This window comes from Patagioenas fasciata, chromosome 4 (genome assembly GCF_037038585.1).
Source record: "Patagioenas fasciata isolate bPatFas1 chromosome 4, bPatFas1.hap1, whole genome shotgun sequence".
Taxonomy (NCBI): domain Eukaryota; kingdom Metazoa; phylum Chordata; class Aves; order Columbiformes; family Columbidae; genus Patagioenas; species Patagioenas fasciata.
In genome coordinates this window covers 28,197,821-28,221,221 of record NC_092523.1, presented here as the reverse complement: position 1 = coordinate 28,221,221, position 23,401 = coordinate 28,197,821, and the positions used below count along the sequence as shown (strand labels likewise).

The 23,401-nt window shown below is 39.0% G+C and overlaps 2 protein-coding genes across 7 annotated transcripts in view; both read left to right on the top strand.

Annotated features, from left to right (window-relative positions):
* The first annotated feature begins 5,373 nt into the window (after window positions 1-5,373).
* Window positions 5,374-10,002, top strand: CNGA1 (cyclic nucleotide gated channel subunit alpha 1). Its single transcript, XM_065837529.1, is given in 7 exon segments — window positions 5,374-5,480; window positions 5,899-6,001; window positions 6,382-6,407; window positions 6,513-6,614; window positions 7,372-7,479; window positions 7,628-7,734; window positions 8,585-10,002. Coding segments are annotated over 7 exon segments (1,971 nt in total).
* A 6,546-nt stretch (window positions 10,003-16,548) lies between these two features.
* Window positions 16,549-23,401, top strand: part of NFXL1 (nuclear transcription factor, X-box binding like 1) — a 48,761-nt gene continuing 41,908 nt past the window's right edge. The window contains exons 1-7 of one of the 6 annotated variants that reach the window (XM_071807459.1): window positions 16,549-16,797; window positions 18,047-18,217; window positions 18,574-18,683; window positions 20,810-20,943; window positions 22,615-22,793; window positions 22,926-23,087; window positions 23,192-23,292. In XM_071807459.1, the coding sequence (XP_071663560.1) occupies window positions 16,638-16,797; window positions 18,047-18,217; window positions 18,574-18,683; window positions 20,810-20,943; window positions 22,615-22,793; window positions 22,926-23,087; window positions 23,192-23,292 (1,017 nt within the window). In that variant the 5' untranslated portion in view covers window positions 16,549-16,637. Of the gene's footprint in view, window positions 16,798-17,052; window positions 17,373-18,046; window positions 18,218-18,573; window positions 18,684-20,809; window positions 20,944-22,614; window positions 22,794-22,925; window positions 23,088-23,191; window positions 23,293-23,401 lie in introns of those variants that run through there. The other 5 variants (XM_071807461.1, XM_071807460.1, XM_071807463.1 and 2 more) reach the window with 5 other exon arrangements.

Here is a 23,401-nt window from a genome sequence, read left to right as displayed (position 1 = left end):
AATTGGCTTTTAAAGGAGAGCAGAATTGAGACCACTGTGTTAAGCTCACCCGGAACTTGTCCTGCAAACCTCTTTGTAGATAAATGAGGTCCTGGCCACTAACAGAGAAGGAACTGATCTGGCACAGCAGGATTCATCTTCCTCTGTTTGATAACTTCTTTGAAAAACTCCATGGTAAAACAAATCAGAAAAAATAAGTTAGAGTTGCTTTACAGGACTGCTTATTTTAAAAGAAAACGGACTGTTCTCTGCCAGAGTAGAAAGGTGCATTATTTCCTTTGGAGTTCATACTGGCTTGAGAGACACAACATAGGCTTGCTTGGCTTGGCTGGTCATCTAAATCTTTTGGACAAACGTAGGCACCAAATGGAGGAATTCACAATTAGTTCGATGTTCTTGTGACACGCAACAAGGCATATATCCCAGACACTCAGTGCCACCATGTATTCACAAAAGCACAGCTCAGCATTGAAATTGAGATCTTTCAGAGTGCAAACTCATGAGAATGACAGAGGCAAAACTCATCCTGATTCACTACTACCTGGATGCTGTGACCTTGCAAGATACCTTCCATATCTATGATTTTAGGATAGGAGTTGTATTTCAGCCCTTTGAAGACAATAGTGAAACATATGCCACAACTTTTAAGATTATTCGCTTCTTCATCTATTTGTTATGTTGGATACTTCACTGTAGGTTTTTACATCTGGCTTCTACTGGGCATAATGTTATGCGTTTCCTTGTTGCCCATTACCAATTTATTAGAAACAAATTTTATTATTTAAATTTCAAATGTGCATTCTCTTTCCTACAAAATCGAGTGACTGTCTTCAGGGTTGGAAAGTTGTAGCAACAGAAGTGACTAATTTTTTTCTCTGGTCAGGAGATTGACCTATGATTCTGAGTGTCATTTTGGGTCTGTGATTAAATCTACAACATGTCAATCCACTTATGAATGACCACTTAGTCACCTGGGCTGCAAGATTTAAGTTCATATGAATGCTAACTGCATTGCTTCCTCTTGCTCTTGGTTACAGAAACAAATGTGTCTTAATCTCGGGGTCCCAGGGCCTGGACTCCTTTCCTGGGTTCTGCTTGTTGCGAAGCAAAGTTAAAAAGAAACTCAATAACTTCATTTATGTCTCATTTGTGATAAAAATACAATTCCAAATTTGAACATCAACTCCTTTTGCTGGATTTCATGCTTAGCAATGCCTTTATTTTTTCTTCTAAATGGGCTGTGTCAAACATAACAGATTAAAAAACCCACCACTCAAACTCCTGAGAACATAATTCTCCTCATTCTCATGCTACCCAGCAGTTAAATGAGAAAGCTGAGGTGCGCAAATATCTCAGCATCTTCTCTTTCAAAGTGCACTCGCATCTTCTTGGGGGCTTTCTTGATTGTGTGGCCACTAGAGATGAGCCCTTCCGCATTTCTAATAGAAGAGACTGCAGCTACTTTACAAAATATTTTGCAAAGTCATAATCCATACCAAACTTGAAGATTAGTTCAGTGTCTTAAAACTTCAGCATCATGGCATTTTCCACTAAATATATATTCACAATTTATAGGCTTGTTAAAACATCAGGATAGGAACGTAAAAGTTGCATTAGATGAGTTAAGAACCTTCAGTAGTTTAAAACAGCATTTCCTATTATTCAGCAATATTATAAACACATTCAAATAAACAGGAAATTTCCGTTTATGTGTTTTACCTATTCTAGTAAAGACTTGTTACTACAGTAAAAAGGCATCTGCAATATTAAGAAGATGGGCCAGCAGACAATACTGAATGTATAGTCATTTACAACAACATGTTTTTAGTTTCAAGACAGAGTACACTCCAATATTTGTCACTTCTTGTGCGTGTTGATAGGGCTAGTAAGCTTCTGCTCAGGTGAGGGGATAATAGTGGCTGCCACTGTCACTTTCATCTCTCTCTAAATCTCAAAATCCATCACTAGGTCAAGGAAATCCTCCTCTAATATATATGTCCTTCCTTGGGAATAATTCAGAGAACTGCACATGGCACTGGCTGTTTGAGAAATCAATCAATAAGGGACTTATTTATGAAATGTTGATTATATTTAGCTTTTCGTGGTGGCTCTGTTTATTTAATAAGGAAACGTGGCTGATTTAAAGGACTGAAATCACTATTGGAAGCAGCAGATTCCCAAGGTAAGCATGCACACTAATGAAACTGCTTGTTGCAGAACTGCTAAAGATTCTACATGTTATAAAAGAGAGATTTTTGCTGTAACATGCTGCGGATCTCAACGTTAATGAAGATTTTGCTGTTTTTTGTGAAGAAAAAAGGTAGACCTTTATACGATGCCAAATTCTGTTCCAGGCTATCCTTACTCAAAGCATTTTCTCTCTGAAAATAATGACTAGATAAGTTAATATAGTGGGTCAGTAAGCAAGCGAGAAACGGGTAAATTAAAAGAGAAGAGGTGGAAGCTGATCTTCCATTCACAGGAATCCTTTAAAGGATAATACTGCCTTCATTTTCTTGCAGCCCTGAGGATTTTGGTGTGTAGTAATTAGTATAATTAGGCTTTAGGTCATAATGTTTGAAAACTCAGTTGCTTATCATAGTAGTCACATTTAAAAATCCAAGGTCGTAAAAGCAAACTATTTGTGATGACACAGTAAAAGCAATATGGTAAAAATCTAAAATACGTGTAAAGCAAGCATTTCTCTTTATTACCTTTTAAACTCACTACCTCAATATGATGTGAAAATGAGCACAATTTGCAACAGTGTGTGTGTGTGACTAGAGAGTAGGAAACATGGTACTGACACAATTTAGTAAAAACTATCAGAAATATTGTTTGAAAAACCTCTATAAAACAATAAAAAATGCAATAAGGCGAGTTCTGGACCCACTGAGTTTAACAGGACATATTCTACTGTTCCTAGTGTTGGGGTTTTGTCATACAAATGCTTTACTGAGGTAACCATGGTCCCCAAACCAGAAGCAATTGCAATGTCTATTGAGCTTGCACTGGCCACATGCTGCATCAGCATTTCTGTGTCATAGACGTAAGAATTTCAAAACCCCCCACAATTAGCTCTGAGAGTGATTGAATTTGGCTGTACTCTTGTGCTATGTATCCAGACCGATGGACAAGAGGGGCAACTGGTACAGCAGTCATCGGAGCCTGACATTTAGATTTGGTATTTTGAGACTACAGGGAAGTAAAAACTTCTGATTTTTATGCCCATTTAATGCCTCCAGTAAGATGAAACCTCCAAATGGCAGCTCCTCTTTCCCACCAAGTCCTATGCATGGCTGCCATGGCTCCTTCAGCAGAACACAAAGCACCCCATGGTGCTTCCACTTACAATAGACACTAACAGAGCCAGAGAAATCTGGTTATTTGCAAAAATGCACAGAAAATCCTGTTTCCCTTAAGGACAGGGAAATGTAGAGTATACAGATTTTTCCCCAGGCTCCAGGCTATGTCATCTGGATGAGTGTGGATTTCTGTACATGTCCTATTTTACCACACTTCTCATTGTCCTTAACTTCCAGTGCATCTGCAGATCAGTATGTCTGGATAACACACAGTCAAAGATATTTTTTTTAATTCTTTTAAAATTAAAGAAGACTCAAAGAGCAAAGATAAACAAGAAAAATGAGTGTCATTGTAGAAATGCTGGTACTGGGAGTCCTAATGTGACCTAACTGGTTTAGAGCCTTCTCTGTTGGAAGAATGATTTCTCTTGAGATGAACACATTTGTATTTGTCTAGTGCAGAGTGACTGGAAGTGGTTGAACACAGCTTTATTTTGCACCAGTATTTGTCAGCTCTGTGGACTCCAGTGTGGCTCTGTTGAGGATATAAGCTAATTCAGGATGGAATTTTGTGTGCCAGCATTAGCAGAGCTTTCAGAGCATCTGTAAGCAGACATAAAGCTGCTTAATTCAACCTGGTGTACTTTCAATCTCCACACTTCCAAACACAATTTATCCTTGAAGTAAGTCAGTGGAAATCCTGTTGCAGCTTTTAGTCTCTTGGTGAATCTAACCTAATGTTTACAATGCCTTAGAAACTTAGAATCTTTCAGTGTGACACCTTAGACCAGATCCTTGCTTTTAAGCATTTAAAGACTGACCAGCAATTCTACAAATAGGACTATTTGTGGAAGAACACGTCATAATCTTCAATAGTTATCTTTCTGTTTTGCAGAATTTTGTATATTGCTGTATTATTTTTTGCACCAGGTGTCATTCATATGTGATGACTGCTGGAAACACGGGGTTCCTCTCCTATTTCCTGCATAGGAATATTTTTAGTTTTATTGATTAATAACCAAAGTCAGGTAAGTCTGGCAATGATGCAGCAGCTTCTCTTTTGCAGTGTACTTGACTACAGAATGGAAGTACTTTCTTTAAGACTGATTCATTCTGTGGCATTTGACTTCATTTATTAGTGGTACAGCTCCTTCTTTGTCAGTTTGTGGCTTACAGATACCTTTATACTCTCACTTCATATGTGCAGGGATATTGTTACTGCAGTGGGTAACATTTGTTTTATAATCCTATCTAAAAGGCCCTGTCAAGAGCAGATCACACTTGAAGACACAATTCATGCCCGAAGAGCTGGCAGTCTCATTAATTATGAGATGTAACTCATAGAATTCTAAGAATAGTGGCAAAAAGGGAGAGCAGAAGTTATGTTCACTACAACTTAAAATTTTTAAAAATATTGATTGGAACAAAACAGACATGACCAGTCACTGACATTTCCATTTAGGTATTTATGTCTGACTTGCTATATCAGTAAGGGGACTCTACTACAACGCTCTTCAAGTTCCTAGTTACAGAACCTACTCTTTGCTCTCAACAGAGTATAACTCTCAGATGTCAGACATATTGAAATTTCTTTGGACATCCAACCATTGGATGCTTCCTAGTTTGGTTTTCAAGATGTCACCTGTGCATGAATCTATTTATCCATCCTGATACAATAAATTATGAGGCTTTGGTTCAAAACCAAATGAAACAGCAGTAGACACTTCAAACATAGTTGTTTAAGTATTTTGAAAGTGTGTGATTAGGCTCAGGAGAAAGATCTAAATTAATGTTTCCTCTAAGACAAAGATGTTTAGAACATTCTTTTTAGCAGGAGTTGCCTGGTCATTCAGCACACTGAAGCACCCACAGTGCCCTTTCTTGTCTGCTGGGAATGCCATGGGCGAGAGGAAATTGCAAATAAAATTGTTGGTTTTGGGGGAAGCAAGGATAGAAAGGATTCATCTTTCAGAAAGAAAAATGCCTGTTACTTCTGCTAGTTGTGAAACGAATTGATTTTTTTTTTAAATCAGTCTTCCTCAGTTACCAAGGTAAGAAAAACTTGACCATGAAGGTAGGAGTGATTGAGACCCATCACTCCCATACGATTATTCCCAGTGTGGTAGTGCAAGACACCAGTGAGGACCCTGGACCAAGAGACAAAGGGGAAAACAGGTGTGTCAAATTTGCCTTTTTGTATCCACTTTTTTTTTTGATTGGTTGAGTTTTTTTGTTCATTTGGTTGGTGGAGGTGGAGAGGGGTGGGTGTTAGTTTGTTGGTTTGGGTTTTTGTTTGTTTCATGCTTGTTTTTTTGTTTGTTTGATGTTTGTTTTTTGTTTGTTTGTGGGTTTGTGTATTTTTCTTTCATAATTTGCATGGGATTAACTAAGCATAGATACTTACCATCATCTAATTTTCTTCACCCTCTGTTAATAAATTTTTTTTTTTTTTGTGATATATTGCTTATTGTAAAATTTAGGAGATTAAAATATGTGTTCTTTCAATTTCCTTAGATAACTTAGCCCATGACTAAAATAGTGAAAAACAGTCCATGTCAATTTAGATTATTTATTTATTTATTTATTTAAGTAGATATCATACAAATGTGGTTTTTTTTCTGTTCCCTAGGCAATGGTATCTACCTGGTGCATTTGCACGCTATAATATTAACAACAATAGTAATAAAGATGAGTAAGTATCTTTGTGATTTCATAAAATGGGAGTACTGCAATATTGGTTAAGTAGCAATGAAAAATAATTATATATATCTAAGAATTTCTTTATAAACAGTTGTGTCATTCAAGTAACCCCAAAAGAGACTGCATATATATTTGAACTTCATGCACATCAATTATAATAATCATTCTCAATACTAAAGTTATTGGCATTATATATATAAATTTAAAATAAAAGTAGTTCTATGTGAATACAATAAGCAAACCAATTTTCGAAGGCCAAACAGGTGAGTATAATGTCATCTTTACAGAATTAAAATTATTCTAATAAATAAATGTGTAAGCAATGGCTATATGCATCCCATAAGCCTATCATATTTTTATTTTCCTTAGAGAGGAGAAGAAAAAGAAGAAAGAAAAGAAGAGGTAAGACAAAGAGTAATACTACTGCTATTTCTAAGACTTTTAATTTGCTTCCAAATATGTTTTAACATAGTCCGTAACAACTGAAAACATAAATCTATTTCTTAGCAAGACAGAAAAAAAAAAGGATGGAGAAACACAAAAGAACAAGGAAAAAAAGGAGAAAACCAAAAATAAAGATAAGTCCAAGAAGAAAGAGAATAAAGAAGAGTGAGTATTTTCATTTACATCCTGCTATGTTAGTATAATAGAATTGCTTTTGATGTAAAACTGAATCCATTAATGGACATCCTGTAAACAAGATGCTTATACTCCCATATTTTTTGGAGAAGACCCTGCAGCAAAAGCTGTGCCAGTGTAAAGCAATCATCTCTTCTGCACCTACAAGTAAGTTAACTCTTCTATGACCTGAAAGTTCTTGCTCTAACTCTAGCTTGGTAAATTAATAATTTTCTGGCCAAGGAAAAGAAACTTAAAATAGTGCAGTAGGAACTTGTATTGTATGATTTCATATGCTTTGTTTTCTTTATCTAAATGATGCCAATGTTTCTTCTTTCTCAGAGCTAGACTTTTCCCAGTGAGAAAGGCATAATTTGTCTCACTTATCTAAACATTGGTAGTTGTATAATGATTTTGTTTTTTGAAAGATGATAACATCAATTATCAGAAAAGACCGCTAATTGGGTAGGAAACAAATGTAAAAAGGTTGAAATTACATGTGCCACCATAAACAGAAGTGGGACTACCAAACTGATTTTTCTCAGCAAAATTTAGATTCAAAAGTTTGCATCCCAAGTCATGCCTAACAAGCAACTTCATGTTCTCCATACAGTCAAGCAAGGAAGCTTAACTTTGATAAAGACCATTTATTTTACAGTAGCAATTTTTGGAATACCTTTCTTTGAAATTGTTATTTGTACTTTAAGTCTCTCATTAAATCTCCTTTTTTTTTCTTCCTATCACTTAGGAAGAAGAAAGATATTTTCATTATTGATCCAGCAGGAAACATGTATTATAACTGGTTGTTTTGCATCACAATGCCTGTCATGTACAATTGGACCATGATTATTGCTAGGTGATGTATGCCTTTAATGACTATATAAAACTTCTGGCAAATCGTGGTAACCCTAAATAGATTTTAAAAATATTTTATTCATCACTGATTTCATGCAAATATTTAATTTTCATTTCATAGTAATTTACTTTTGTATTTTCCTATTCAGAGCCTGTTTTGATGAGCTTCAGCATGACTACTTAGCGATATGGTTTATTATTGATTACATTTCTGATGCCGTCTATGTTGCTGACATGTTTGTACGGACAAGAACAGGTAAGTATACTCAATGGTTAATTATTGCTCTTTTCTGTATTTGTGTCAGGTGGTTTAAAATATTCACAATACTACTACTCTTATTTTTTGGGTACCCTTGATGAGCTGCAATAGTGAAAAAGACATTGAGGTCAGTCTCTGAAAGACTGTAGTCTGTGACCTGTAAAAACAGGAGAAACTCTGATGTTTTACTCAAAGAATACATAAAGCCTGAGGTAAACTAGGCATGAGGTAATCTAGAAACAAGCTGTTCTGCCTGTGGCTGACTCAACCAGACAAAATAAACATGCAATGCAGCCAAGTGAGAATCAGGGTTCTGAAAAAAGTAGCACCTAAATCTGGACTTTGTATTTAAGGAGATTCAAGTATTTGCTTGATTTTCAAGACCCTTGAGCAAGCAAGACATCCAATTAACTTCAACTGTAACTGTTTCTTTTAAAAGCTTATGCTATATCCAGAGTTATTGAGTAGATATACTCAATACCGAACAGAAATTCACATGTTCAAACTATTTTCCCTCTTTGAACACCTTTTTTTGTATTGGGGGCGGGGGGGGGGAGGGGGGTGTGCACAGGTAGGTGTCCCCAGACATTTGCAATAGTGGAAAAGTGGAGGGAAAAAATCAGAGCTCAAAATGTTCACTTTTCAAAGCTGTGTAGTTTAGTTCAAACTGAAACATATAGTACTATGTTGAATATTTTTAAATAAGAAATTGCTTATTAAAAAGTAAGAGAAATTGTGTACCATCTGGAACTTGCACAAAAAATATTTTTCAAAGTAGATTTGCATTGACATTAAACACAACACAGTTGAAGTTGTGACTTTTTTATTATTTACCATTTGATTTTAGGTTACCTAGAGCAAGGTCTTCTGGTGAAAGAAGAAGAAAAGCTTCGAGAGAAATATAAGACATCCTTTCAATTCAAATTAGATTTTCTGTCAATCATACCAACGGATCTCTTATACTTTAAGTTAGGACTGAATTACCCAGAATTAAGAATAAACAGACTACTCAGAGTAGCTCGGATGTTTGAATTCTTCCAGCGAACAGAAACAAGGACAAACTACCCAAATATCTTCAGGATCTCTAACCTTGTCATGTACATTGTGATTATTATTCACTGGAACGCCTGTGTGTACTACTCAATCTCGAAAGCCATTGGATTTGGGGCTGACACATGGGTCTACCCCAACACCTCTGATCCTGAATTTGCCCGTCTGACTAGAAAATATGTCTACAGTCTCTACTGGTCAACACTGACCTTGACTACTATTGGTGAAACACCCCCTCCTGTAAGAGATTCTGAGTATTTCTTCGTGGTCGTTGACTTCTTGGTTGGAGTATTGATTTTTGCTACCATCGTTGGTAACGTTGGCTCTATGATCTCCAACATGAATGCTGCAAGGGCAGAGTTTCAGGCAAGGATTGATGCTATCAAGCAGTATATGCACTTTCGGAATGTGAGTAAAGACATGGAGAAAAGAGTTATAAAGTGGTTTGACTACCTGTGGACAAACAAAAAGGCTGTGGATGAAAGGGAAGTCTTGAAGTATCTGCCAGATAAACTAAGAGCAGAGATTGCAATCAATGTTCACCTGGAAACACTAAAAAAAGTTCGGATTTTTGCAGATTGTGAAGCTGGTCTGTTGGTTGAACTGGTTTTGAAACTCCAGCCGCAAGTATACAGTCCTGGAGATTATATTTGCAGAAAAGGAGATATTGGACGAGAGATGTACATTATCAAAGAAGGCAAGCTGGCAGTAGTTGCTGATGATGGAGTTACTCAATTTGTGGTCCTAAGTGATGGTAGCTATTTTGGAGAAATCAGCATTCTTAATATCAAAGGGAGCAAAGCTGGCAATCGAAGAACAGCCAATATTAGAAGTATCGGATACTCTGACTTGTTTTGTCTGTCCAAAGATGATCTCATGGAGGCTTTAACAGAGTATCCAGATGCAAAGGCTATGCTGGAAGAAAAAGGCAAGCAAATCCTAATGAAAGATGGGTTGCTGGACATCGAAGTTGCAAATTTAGGAAGTGATCCTAAAGATCTGGAAGAGAAGGTCACCTATATGGAAAGAGCAATGGACAGATTACAAACAAAGTTTGCCAGGTTGTTGGCTGAGTATGAAGCTGCACAACAGAAACTGAAAAAAAGACTTACACAAGTCGAGAAAATATTGAAGCCAGTTATAGAGCAAGAATTTGCAGACTTGGAAGACGTAGATCCATCCACAGATAAACCTGGGGCATCAAAAGCGGAATAAAACACCAGCGGTTTGTCACAGAGAGAGTGATGCATTCACTCACAAGAGAGCAGTAGCAGTATACTTTATTGATACAAAGCAGTGACTTAACAAAGTTCAGTGGTAAATGCAACAGTGGTTTAACAAGATTCAGTGACAAGGTACACTTGATTATTTACTGCATAGAGGACAGGGTCAGACAAAACTCTTAGGGAGACCCTCCCGTTGAGTCATGAATTTCAGAGAGGACCCACTTGCATTCTAAACTCCTTCTCAGAGCAGGATATTGACCAGCACTGTGGTTAGGTGGGTGCATTGCCATAAATTAGCCCTTGGCTATTGTATTGTTATCTGTCTCCTCTAAATCCACTAGACCAGATGCAGCCATCACAAATGGATGCTTCCATCACAACAGATGTATCCGTCATGACTGCCACTGGAGGTTATCACTTGAGCATGGTTATGGGCAAAGATCAAGTCAGGGCAGAGAGGGAGCACACCATCACATTCCACCCTATGACTGTAGTCAATTCACCTTACCCTCACAGAGTGGTGGTATGGTCACCTCTTGCCTCTGTACCATAAATAGTATATTGATAGTTTGTGTGCTTATAGATCCACGGTACGTAGGTAGTGAAATACTATTTGTTTTGTGTTAATTTGTATGTTTTGAGTGGTTGAAGTTGGGTTATTTGTTTTATCATGTACCAAACCTTTATATACAGGATGATTACAGGCAGTAGACACATTAATGATAGAGCTAGTAAAATCACAACTGTGTGAAGGATGAAATTAAAAACTCCCATTGCTGTTGGTGACCATTCCAGAAGAGTTTCCCAACAATGATGTTCTACATCCTTCTTCAGTCCTTCCAAGACATGGTGCATCAATTCTGTATCATGATGAACTGTGATTAAAGTTTTGTGTCCATTGTTTCGGACGCGTTCTAGCCATTGACACAAGTCTTCATGTTGCAGTAGCTTCTTCACCAATGTAAGCTTCACTCTGATGGGGGTAGGTAATAAATTTGGACTCAATGTCTAACTAGATTGTAACAATTGTTATGATGTAACAGGAGCTGAATATATTATTTTAGTAAAGTTACAAACACACATATTCGAGTGATTACTCATATCTATAGTAATGTTATCTACAAATATAAAATCACAAAGGATTTCCATATGAACACATCCTTTTCCAATATATATACAAGTACAGTTTCAGGGATTTCATCAGGATGTATTTCAAAATATCAAACATTTTGTTCGATGTCAAGACGAATGTCTTGGGCTTTGATGGTATTACTCACATGAATAAATCCTTGTTGTTCCTATACAATGCATGTGATAACATCACCAGTTTGCCATTTGTTTCCATTTTGTAGGCCACATACTCTATGTTCTAATGGACAGAGAGTATAGCTCCATTGTGATTTAATGCTAACACAATGATTGGGTATATGGTATACAATGAAGCACTCTGTATTGTCAAGACAAAAGCTGTGGCCTTTTTTTGATGGGGTCATAAGTAAAATTGACTAAATACCACCAGGATTGGAATTAATTTTCAAATTTAGTTGCATTATCTGAAATTACATTTCATATTTCAGTGGGTAAGGTGTCCTTTTTACCCTCTTCTCCGCTGCTACCATGGAGTACATCCACAGTTGAGCTTGGATACAGCTGAGAGCTGGGGAAATATTATTTTGGGCTGCACCAAGTGCAGAAGACAAGCTTGAGCCCTCGCTAGGGTTCTTTGACCACAGTTTACGAAAAGCAGCATTGTTAGGTTTTGGCATAGTAACATCAACACAGCATTTCTGTTTGCCTTCCTGCAAGGCGCTGTAAGAGGAAAAAGAGACTTGTTTCATCAGAGGGAGTCTGAACAGGTTACCCCTTAAAAAGAAGGAAAAAAATCTATCGTGCACTGACTCTATGTTGTGCACCACTGCTATCAATAGCTTCCCGGGCAAGTGGGCCACAAGGTTGAGTTAAAGGCACGGGCACGGTACCAGTGGATGGTAGATCGGCCATCACAGGCAGTCCTGGCTGTAACGCTGACAGATATTCTCGTTTCCCACTAAGTGGAGCTCTAAGCTCAGTTTTTGAAAAGAATGCCCAGTTCACAAGGTTTCCGGTAGGCCCATATTGATTATTAAACTGATGTGGTTTGGGATTACTTTTCAATAAGCCATTAGCTCTTTCTACCATCCCACTTGATTGAGGGTAGTATGGGGTGTGGAATACCCATTTAATTCCCTCTTGTTTTGCCCGATCTTGCACTTCCCCTTAAACGAAAAATGTGAACCATTATCCTTTTGGATAACATCAGGAGTAGGCAGATTTAAGGAACAAAACTGTAGCCCTCACACTTTATTTCATCCATCAGCTTTCTGACACTTAGCTGCCATAAAGAAGCTTCCACTTGTGTGAGGACGTATAAGTATCTCACAGAGGATTTGAATGGTCTGACATAATCAATTTGACATGTAGACCATAAAGTTTTTCCTTCATTGATAGGTAGAGGTTGTGCTTTGGCAGCATGATCTATTTGTAATTTTGGTGTACACTGGAGGAAATCTATCAGAAGAGTTTCACAAGTTTTTCTCTTTACGGGTCAGTTTTTACTCTGTGCAGCAAAGTGCTGCTTTACCTGTGTGGCCTGGGTTTTGATCTAACCATTCTCCCAGTTGATACCACTCAGGATTTAAGGTGATTTTCCTAATTTTAGTTAGCTTATCTACTTTTTGATTCCACTTTGGGGCTTGTTGATTATCCTTAGTGTGAGCTTTTACCCATCCCATCTTGAAAGGTGTTTTCCTGGCTATATCTAGTAATAGCTGCCAATCTTTGTTTCTCCAAACCGGGGATCTATTCACTTTCCAATTCAAGGTTTCCCATTGACAAAGGCACTGTGTGGCACTGGCCCATACAGCATAAGCCTCTACATATATGACTTTTGCTCCATTCTGTGCTGCCAAAACAACTGCTCTTATTTCTCCTACTTGTGCATTTTCTTCATCTTCTTCTATTACTTGTTTGCCTGTTATATCTAATTCAACAGCCTTATATTGCCATTTACCATTGACCCTTTTTTCTGAAGCATCTGTAGAACACCTGTTTTCTGTTGGAGTACCCTCAGTGAGGCGCAGTGCATCCCGAATGGGCAAAGGTTTAAAAGCTTTTTGTAACACTAAAGCATCTGTGTTTATGGGCACCTGAAATTTAGAAACCTTAGCATGCCCAGTTAATTGCATATTTCCTGCAACTCCTGGTAGGTAGGCATACCATTTTCTGATAGTGGGTTTTTGTGCAACACCTTCTCAGGGGCAGTTCCCCTTAGAATTGCTTCTAGTAAATTTAATGGTCCTCTAGTTTGCACAGTTTATGCCTGATGTATTTTCTCAACTTGTTTAACTGCTTGTACTAAAGAGAAAAGTCCCTTTTCTGTTCAGGATATCGTTGTACTGTTTCTTTAAATGTGTTTGAGCTGAACAATTAAAGTCTTTTTGGCCCATCAGGGACAATTTAGAACCTGTTATAGTAAGTAACATAGTTGGTGAAACTTCACTGGGCTATAATAGGGTCTCCCAGGTGTACTGGTCCCAGTGACTGATATGTTTTTAATTCTTCAGTTACAGTTTTTACTGCCTTTTTATGTTCTAGCTTTCACTCCCAGGGTTTGCCTTTCCGTAAGAGTGAGTATAATAAATAGGAGATGATAGAAAATTCAGGTACATGCTTCCTCCAACATCCTAGAATTTCCGTTAGTTGTTCTAACTTCTTCCTTGCAGCCCTTCAGTTTTTCTTATGGTATCTGGAGGAATCACTGCACTGCCTGTTACACACCAGGTACCTACAAATTTTCCTTCTTTACTTGGTCCCTGACGTTTTCTGTGTGGTATCTCAATTTCTGCTTTATTTAGCGTTTGCAATACTGCTGCTGCCACTTCCCCCACCTTCTCAGGGAAAGTTCCTCCAATCAGAATATCATCTAGATATTGGTAAAGTTTCACACCTTGTGGGAGTGAGACTGTCTGTAAAAGTTCAGCAAGTGCAGCATAAGCAGTTGTGGGTGAGTGTTTATACCTGTGGGAGTCTGTTAAAGGTATATTGTATTGCCTCCCAAGTGGGAGTAAATTTCTATCTTCCTCCTTCAAGGGAATCATAACGAATGTATCTATTGCCTCTAGTCCTGCCATACATGGGTGTGCAACTGCTTGCAAAGTAGCTGTTTTCATGTCTGGTACAGCAGCTGATAGCAGGGCTGTACTAGCATTCTGATGCTGATAATCAGCTCTTCAATGCCACCTCCCCTCTGGTTTCTGAACTGGCCAGACAGGTGAGTTATATGGGGAGTCATCTCTCTAAATCAGCTTTGACTTCAGAAATCCCATTTTGTGCCATAGCAGAAATCAGATATTGTGGTACATTAGTAATTTTTGAATTGGGTTGGTCCATTTAAAACATTAAAACATAAAATATTTTCATGATGTTCTTTAATTGCAAAGTCAGTAGTCATCATGCGCTTCTTGCCCAGGATTCATAAATTGACCTTGGCAGTTCAACACACAACACTTGGTCTCTTCACACCGATCATCTTAACTCTGGTATGTGGATCACATGCTCAGTCTCTCAGCATCTTGTTGTGTTAGTATTGAAATTTGTGCCTCCATATCTATTAAAAACTTCACCAAGCATCCTTGAGGACCAACTGGAATCAAAATATATGGACCATCATCACTTATCCACTGATAAGCCTCTACTTTTCAGACAGGCAGGCCCTGTAATTCCTCCCTCAGGGGGAGGAAGTGGTTGTCTGCAGTTCTGGGGACTGCCACTGAAGGAGTTGAAGGTCCTTCATTTTGTTTTGCTCTTATCTCAAGATAACAGTAGTAGGCTGAACTTGAATCGTGGCTCTGGGAATGCCTAGGGCTAACGCATTTCTCCATAATTCATTTCTCCATTCCAGAGTTTGTTTGTACGTTTTAAAATTTGTTTCCATTTGATGTAGTCTCTGTTGCCTGTTTCACAGGCCTTACTTTGTGATCTCCTCCTAGGGCTTCAGGTTTTGTTTTTCAGCTGGTGCATCTTCCCAGCCCATTTCACAGCTGCAGTTAACAATGCTGTGTATTAATTCTGCCCATGTAGGAGTTGCTTGTTGGCATTTTGAGCGTTAGCCCCTAGCATCTTGCAGATAGCCCTTTCCCTTTTCCATCTTTTGTGCCCATAATTACTTTTAGGTGTTCTTCAACGGTTTCCCAATTATTCCAGTTGTCACCAGCCCATTCTTTTAAAGAGTTTGGACTCCATGCCTACATAAATAATTGGTGATGCTACTTGCCATCCTGCTGACTACCAGATGCATCCATCACGATGGCCGCAGGCAGTTAACACTGGAGCAGGCTCACAGGGAAAAGGTCAGGTCAGGGTTGCCAATAATCCAATCTTTCATGGGCTGAATACATTAATTTCTAATCTTTGCAGGGCCTGACTATTATCATAATTCTGAAAAAAATATTTGTTGAGCTAATGTCACTAATTTCCTACAAGCAGCACATATTTGGCAGGTTTTGAAAAGAAGAATCAAGAATGAGGGTGGAAGATAACACCACACACACACTTTCCAGGAAGCACGCAGGTTCCTCAGTATGCATTTCTGCACAGTAAAACCTTCTGGGTATAGTTCAGTCAAGTTTTTAAACACGCTTTGTGGCTGAATTTAACTCTCGCACTCTGAGGAGTAGCTGTGAAGGAAATGTGTGCAAGAGTCACGTGCAGCAGAAACAGTTAATGAAAATTTACTCTGGAGAAAATGAGGCTGAGGCCTGACCTCACCCCTCTCAACAACTACCTGAAAGGAGGTTGTAGTGAGGTGGCTGTTGGTCTCTTCTCCCAAATAACAGGTGGTATGGAAAGCAAACAGCCTCATGTTGCACCAGGGGAGGTTCAGATTGGATACTAGGAAAAAGTTCTTGGTGGAAAGGGTTGTCAGGCATTGGAACAGGCTGCCCAGGGCAGTGTTGGAGTCACCATCCCTGGAAGTGTTTAAAAGACATACAGATGAGGTTCCTATGGACATGGTTTAGAGGTGGAATTGGCAGTGTTAGGTTTACAGTTGAACTCGACCTTAAAGGTCTTTTCCAACCTAGATGATTCTGTGAAAAGGAGCTGAAGTCATTACTTCCGCAGCCAGAGCGGCAGGTAAGAAGAAGTCCAAGCATTGAGGACTAAAAGAGATGCCAGCCTAGACAGCAGCAAAAGTTTTTATGATTAACGAGCGCGGGACAGGTCTCCACTGCCACTGCTGGTACCTAAAACTAACAACTAGTGCCACTGCCCCCCCGCCCGGCACCACCAGCGCCCCCTCCCGCTGGCGGCTCCAGCCCCCGGCTACGCGCGGCCGCGCGGCGCCCCGGTGCACTCTGGGTGTTGGAGTCCGCAGCCGCCACTTCCGGTCCGCCCGCGCGGGGAGCGCTGGGAGTTGTGGTCGCGCTGCCGCGGGAGCCCAGCGGCGTCCTCGCCGCCTCTGCCGCCGCTTCCGGACGAGGGGCAGGGCCGGGCCGGGCGGGACAGCTGCCGCGGGGCGGCTCCAGCCGGGGGTGTGGGGCAGAGTCGGCCTCTCGCCGCAGTCCATCGCTCACTGGCGGGGCAGAGATGGAGGCGCCCTGGCGCCAGGGCGGCCGGGGCCGGGGCCGCGCCAGGCCTGCGCCCGGGCTCGCCGACCGCGCTGGGGCGGCTGCCCGACTCCCGGCCCCGAGGGCCCGCGGCGGTGCCGGCGTTGCGGCCGCGGAGACCAGCGGCAAGGGGGCCAGCGGTGAGTGTCGCTTCCTCCCCCCTACCCCGGGCTGCGGGGTCCCGTGCTGGGGAGCCGGCTGTGGCCCGGAGCCCAGCCGGGCCTTGGGAACCCCCTACAGACGCCCAGGTCGGGGCTCTCCCGAAGGCCGCTCGTGTGGGTTCGCTGCTCGGCGCTGGCCAGCCTGTGTGCCGCCTCCTGGGACCTTCAGGAGGAACAGGGGGCTCGAGGGCTGGTCCTTCCCGGGAGGCACAGCCAGCGCCCCTCGAGCAGGAGAGGAGCGTATGGAGTACGCGGTGCAGCAGCTGCTTTTCGGTACGGTTGGAAATGCCCCGGAGAGCACTGCCCGCTCTGGTCAGTGTCCCACATGGCCCCGCTGCGGAAGGGGCGCCGGGCTGCAGTGAGTGCGAGTTACACCTCGCAGGTACGGAAGTGCCAAACGCTGACCCCTTTCGCGTGGCAGCGTAATTCTCTAAGGAAGGCCCTAAAACTAAACTTCATGAACCCCAGTAAATATATTTGGTGCGGTAGCCTAATGCGGAAAACTACGAAGTTCTTAAGACCTGTGACCTGCTGAAGACCTTTATATCTCTGTGGTATGTTATCTTAAAGGCACTTCGATTTATTATGAACTCTGTTAAGTTATATATATTTTTTCTCCATGTGATAATCTTCCTTTATTTCATATACAATAACTTTTTTAAAAGCTTATATTAAAATACCCTGTCGCTTTTAATGTTGCCAGTTGTGGAATTGCATGAATGTACTATTGCAATGAAGACTTATTGAATGGAGAGAGATCAATAAAAGTCATATAAAAACAAACAAGCCCCACCAAATGCTGGGAGAGGTACCTGTAGGGTACCAGCAAGTTATAACAATTGCTTTTGTCGCTCTTTTCCTGATTATTTTTTTCTTCTTCCTCATGCTATAAAAGTTGTGTTTGTGTGGAAAGTGTGTGTGGGGGGGTTTTTAAGTATCCATTTCATAAAGCAGCATTTTAGATGCATATATTCTAGCATGTTTGGTTGGGTTTGTCTGCAGTAATTAACAGATAATAATTATTGCTGTGGATTTTATTGATAATACTTAGTAAAGAAGGAAATACAATTTATCTCTTGTGTGGTGTTGAAAATGTAGCAATGTACTGCCCTTAAAAATATAAAATCACCAAGCTCTTTAAAGAAAAGGACAGTTGAAAGTATGTTAAACTGAATATGGTTATGATTGACTTATGCTATTAATAATCATTAATCTGTTCTCTTAATAGAATTATCTTCACAGAAGAAATTTGATGAAATTAAGAAGGCTAATCAGGCTGCTGCAAAAAAGCTAGTTGAAGACCAGTTTAGCTCCTCATCTGAAGATGATGATGAAGATGCTGAAGAAAAACAAGGAAAGATTTTGGTCAAAACATTTAACATTTACACCAGTCAAACTGGTAACTTTTTTCATTTATTTACTTTTATTTTGGTATGAAAGCATAAAAAATGCTGTATGACTGGCTGTGTATTAGAATTTTTCCGTAATTGGAGGGAAAGCACTTTATTCTGATGTCCTGTATTAAAAATACTTGCTCCCAGCAATGCACACTGGCAATACTTCTTGCCTCTTATGCAGAATCAATGGTACAATTTGGAAACTGTCTGAAGTACTTCTAATAATGTGGTTTTGTCATAATATTTGACTGGCGTTTGTACAGAGAAAACAGCATATATACTTTTACAGTAGTCTTCTGATGTACAGAATAGCAGATCAAACGTTACTGATTGTTTTAAAAATCTTTATACGTTAAAGATGGAGATGCAAGTGAACTGGAACGTACAAGACAGTACATGAATGAAGCTTTTCAGTCAGGGGCTATGACGTGTCTCATCTGCATTGCTTCAGTTAAAAGGAACCAAGCTGTAAGTATTTTACAGTAGGTTTGAGAATAAAGCGTATATAACTGCTTGAATAACTTGCGTTTAATTATGTTACTAACGTAATTCTTGGGATTGATAGTTTTAAAATGATACAGTTCTTAATGCAACATTTGATATCTTTGAGTTTTTCAAGCACTTGAAGAAATAAATGCTTATACTTATGTAACTTAGAATATATATTGACATGTGTTTATTATTGTAATGTCAAATAGTTATTTTTAAATTTCAGATTGTAGCAGATGGAAAAAAAGAAGTGTGGGAAGGCCAATGCTTGCAATGACTTATTGAATAAACTATGTCATAGCAAGCACAAAAGCAAGAAATACTAGGAAATTAGGAAGTATTCTTGTTAGAGTTATAGCAAGGGAGCCAAGATAAACTTTACTACTCCAAAGGCTGATCAGGTGAAAAAGAAGGGTCACATGTCTGGGTAGATTATCTTACTTCATATAGGTACTTTTTTCATGGGAGAGATTTCGGGACAAATCTTTTTCACTTTCATTGTTATGTTTCAACTTCCCTTTGATGTTGACAGGCCCAACAATGTTTCTGTTACTGTTACTTAAATCAAAAACATTTTTGCAGCTTAATGTTAAACATTAAAAGAAAAAGGTATAGAAAATTTTTAATGTCTTAATTTGGATGTACGTGGACTAGAAGTATCCAATGAAACTGTAGTCATTAACTCTTCTTTTAGAAAGAAATGCAATATATTTTGTATTAATTCTTAACATATTTATTCTATATTTTTTCAGACCTTAGCATGCGTGTTTAGTTTGATTTTAAAGTTTTGTGTCTCTTGATAGAGTTAATCTCAGCAGAAGTGAGATGATTTGGCAACTTGGAAGGTGTCTTTTATAATGCAGTGGTTTGTTAGTTATCTTGAATCTGTAAGTTTCAGCAAAGTCTGTTTGTTTACTTAATATCTCCTGTTTAGCTTTAGTTTTGGGAAGTTATTTGTTATACTTTTACAAACTTAGGTCATTGGCTTTGTTGTCCATAAGTTAATGGGGAAAATCTCCTTGTTTTCACAGTGTAATTTTATAACGATATCCTAAGTTATTAGAAAAATAAAGAAACGAAAACTTGTATTTTCTGCTGCATTTCTCTTACCAAATTGTTATAGTAATTCTAAGCTGACAATTTAATACATCGATATGTGGAAAGTACCTGAGTCATAAAACTGCATTTCTGTTCTTTAAATTGCTTTTCGGCAGCAGGCTGATATTCTGAACTGACAAAGAGCTGTATACGGGCAACAAGAACATAGAGGTTTAGTGATGGAGACAGGTTATTGGCAAAATCAACTTAATCTTCCACACATTTGCTTTTAATTCTGTTCCATTTTATACCTCTCTTTCTCTTTGAAGAAAAACACTACATTGAAAGCCACACTTTTAATAAAAATATTTTTCTTGCTAGCATTGTATGTAAATCCTGAAGTTTGAAAGGGAGAAAGGTCTTTTTAGTACTTTTACTGCCAAGATGTCTAGAGACCTAGAGTACAGGACAGGCAGAGAGGTGGTGGGAAAGCTGGGCTTGGTTGGTCCAGCAGAGAGCAGGATGATACAATTGCAGTCCCTGTCTGCTTGGAACTGTGAAGGTGGCTAAAGTTGTCTTTGTGGTGACAGGTGGTAGTGGCACGAATTGGGACGTGCAGATTGGGTACTGGGAAGGTAGTATGACACTTGGAGCAGGTCGTCCAGGATGGTTGTGAAGTCCCCATCCTTCAGGATTTTCCAGCTTTGCTAGGCAAAGCCGTGACTGAACTGAGCTAATTGGCAATAGTCCTGCTTTGGGCACAAGGTTGTGCCTTGTGACCTCCAACAGTGTGTTTATATCAACATTTCTATGATTATGGGAGTATTTTGGGCTCCGTAAGCCTTTGGAAAAATTTCCCACAGCAGCAGGAAAAAACATTATAGTTATGAATCTATAACAATAAAACTGCCTTTATTAATCTAACAATAGATATAATCTATCTTTGGAAACTCATTTTTAAATGGAAAAATAGCAAGCTTGTATGTCTTTAGATATTATGGATGTTCATAAATGGAAACAGAAGGAAACCTGATACAAAGCACTTGGCATTTATATCTGCTCTTTAGGTCTGGAGCTGTTGTGGATGCTTCTGTATATTTCACTTGGTGTGTATCCAGAAGTGGGCCAAGGACAGCCTTTTCCTTGTCTCTTCTCCTTTGACAGATGATGATTTTGGAAAGAAAGATTATCCCTGGCCATGGTGAGCTCTTCATGGTACATTTACAAAATATACTTTTATTGCAAAACATATGCAAATTGGAGTTACTTTAGAAAGGAATGGTACTTGTAAATTACATGCACACACACACAAAAGTTTAGAAGACTGACTTTTCTGTTGTTTTTCTGAATTATTTTGAAGTTTTCGTGAACATGATTCAGAAATATTTGACAGTGGGATTAAAAACCTGCTTCATCAAATTTCTTTCAACCTCTGAGAAGATAACTTATCTATGAGGTGTCCCAGCTTCTAATGTTTATTTCTGAAAGGCTTTACATATTTGTCACTTTCAAAATTGGCACTGTGAAATAGATTTAAATTAAACAATTCTAAAATAGCAAGATTTATGGGGTTGGATTGGTTTTTTTGTTTGTTTGTTTCTGTATAACTCAAGTGTTAAAGCCAGTATTGCAGTTTTACAGGAGACTGTAAAAAGAAGGTAATATTGTGGCTGCATGAATAATGAAGCTGTCTGAAAGTTCAGTCAGAGTTTCCCTGTGCATGTTTCCTCTGGGCTTTGTTTGCTCACCTACTTTTATGTGGAAACTTGTAGTAATATCTTTGAGACACACTCCTCTGTCAAATTTGGGTGAAAGTGCCTGATGGATTCAAAGCCTCAGTTAACTGGGATCTCAGAGAGCAGGTTTGCTTAGGAAACAAGGTATAAAATTGTTGGCTCAGAGCGTGTCAAGTTCATAATGCCTTTTCTACTATCAACTAGTTTTGTGTTTGAGTATAATGTTTATAACGAAAAAATATCAAGGTGAATAGTATTTTATTTAACATTTCAGCACATGATAAAATGGTGCAGTCACTATGGAGAACATGTTTATGGCCTGTAATGTATTATATAGGGGCAAATTGGTGTTTTGTTTGATTAGAAATTAGTATGTAGGTCTTTCAAAGCCTCCATTGTTCTCTGAGGAGATGTTCCTTGTCTGTTGTCTTTTCCTAGTGTAGCCACGAATGGGAGCTGCTTTGTTTTTTCTTCCTTATGTTGCCTCCCTCGTCCATAGCTGGCACCCAAACCTTTAGGGCGTGTGGCACTAACAAGTTTGAGACCTTTGGTGCATGTCTACCTTTAGGAATAATGTATTTTTAAGTATCTGGCACCATCGAAGAAAATAAATAAAGGTATGCATCTTATAATATTTAAGATGCTGAACTGGTACAATCTAGAATCTTTCAGATGAAATTTTCAATATTATGCGTAGTTTTAATAGCATAGCTAAGTTTTGTTTTACATAGTTTATAAATTGCTACTGGCAATAACCTGATTTTTAATCTATTTTTTTGGTTGGTTCTGTTTAAATAGGTTAACGCTTTGCCACATACATTCCTTTGGTATTACATAATAATTGTTCTGTATGCTTGCTACACTGATTTTATTGGTGTATATTCTTAGAAAATATTTCAGTGATAGGACAATTGTTTAGACATTCTAGTGAATGTATTGTAAAATCCGACATAGAGCAAGACCTTTATTGTATGTTATAAATTCAACTATGTTGTTGTGGGTTGCAGTCGTCGTCAAAATGTTAATTGGTAGCCTGGTAACAATCTTAGGAAACTGAAATAATAAAATCTGTTAAAAAAAGAAAAAAGAAAAGAAAAAATTGCTTGTCTTTTCACTGCCTTTTTCTCTTGTTGTAGTCCAAAATGTAGGTATGAATACAAACGGTCTGAAACTCCCAGTAGGTATTACTGTTACTGTGGAAAAGTGGAAAATCCAACACTGGACCCATGGCTGATACCTCACTCGTGTGGTCAGATATGTGAGAGGGAATTCAAACCTCCTTGTGGTCATAAATGTTTGCTGCTTTGTCATCCAGGTAAATCTGTTGCATCTCTTGTTTATGTGACCTGTATTTTTGTAGCTGCAAAGTTTTCAGAATAAACCCGGTGTAGCCAAGGCTGCATTTGCCAAATGGCCATTAGCGATGTGTTCTTTTTCCCTTGCTTAGGACCTTGTCCACCTTGCCCAAAGATGATCACAACAACCTGTCACTGTAAGAAGGCCCAACCTGTGCCCCGGAGGTGCAGTGCCAAGGAATGGTCGTGTCGCCTGCCGTGTGGACGAACATTGCTGTGTGGACAACACGCTTGTGAGAATGCCTGTCATGCAGGTAGACAGACCCACCTTCTTAAACTTCATAGGAGTAGTTAATTGTTAAGATACATCATTCTTTTGCATTTCCTACTCTCAATGTCACTTCGCAATTACACACAGGAGATTGTCAGCCTTGTCCTCGAGTCAGTAAACAACGGTGCATCTGTGGAAGACAGACAGCAGAAAGATTTTGTGCAAGTCCTCAGTGGCAGTGTGATCAGGTATGTTGAAGCTGACCTTTTAGATTATTTCTCATCTTTATAAAATTCCATTACTCAGTGTATTAAGGGCTGGAAAAACTCATTCAGTAAGGAAATAATTTTATTTTTT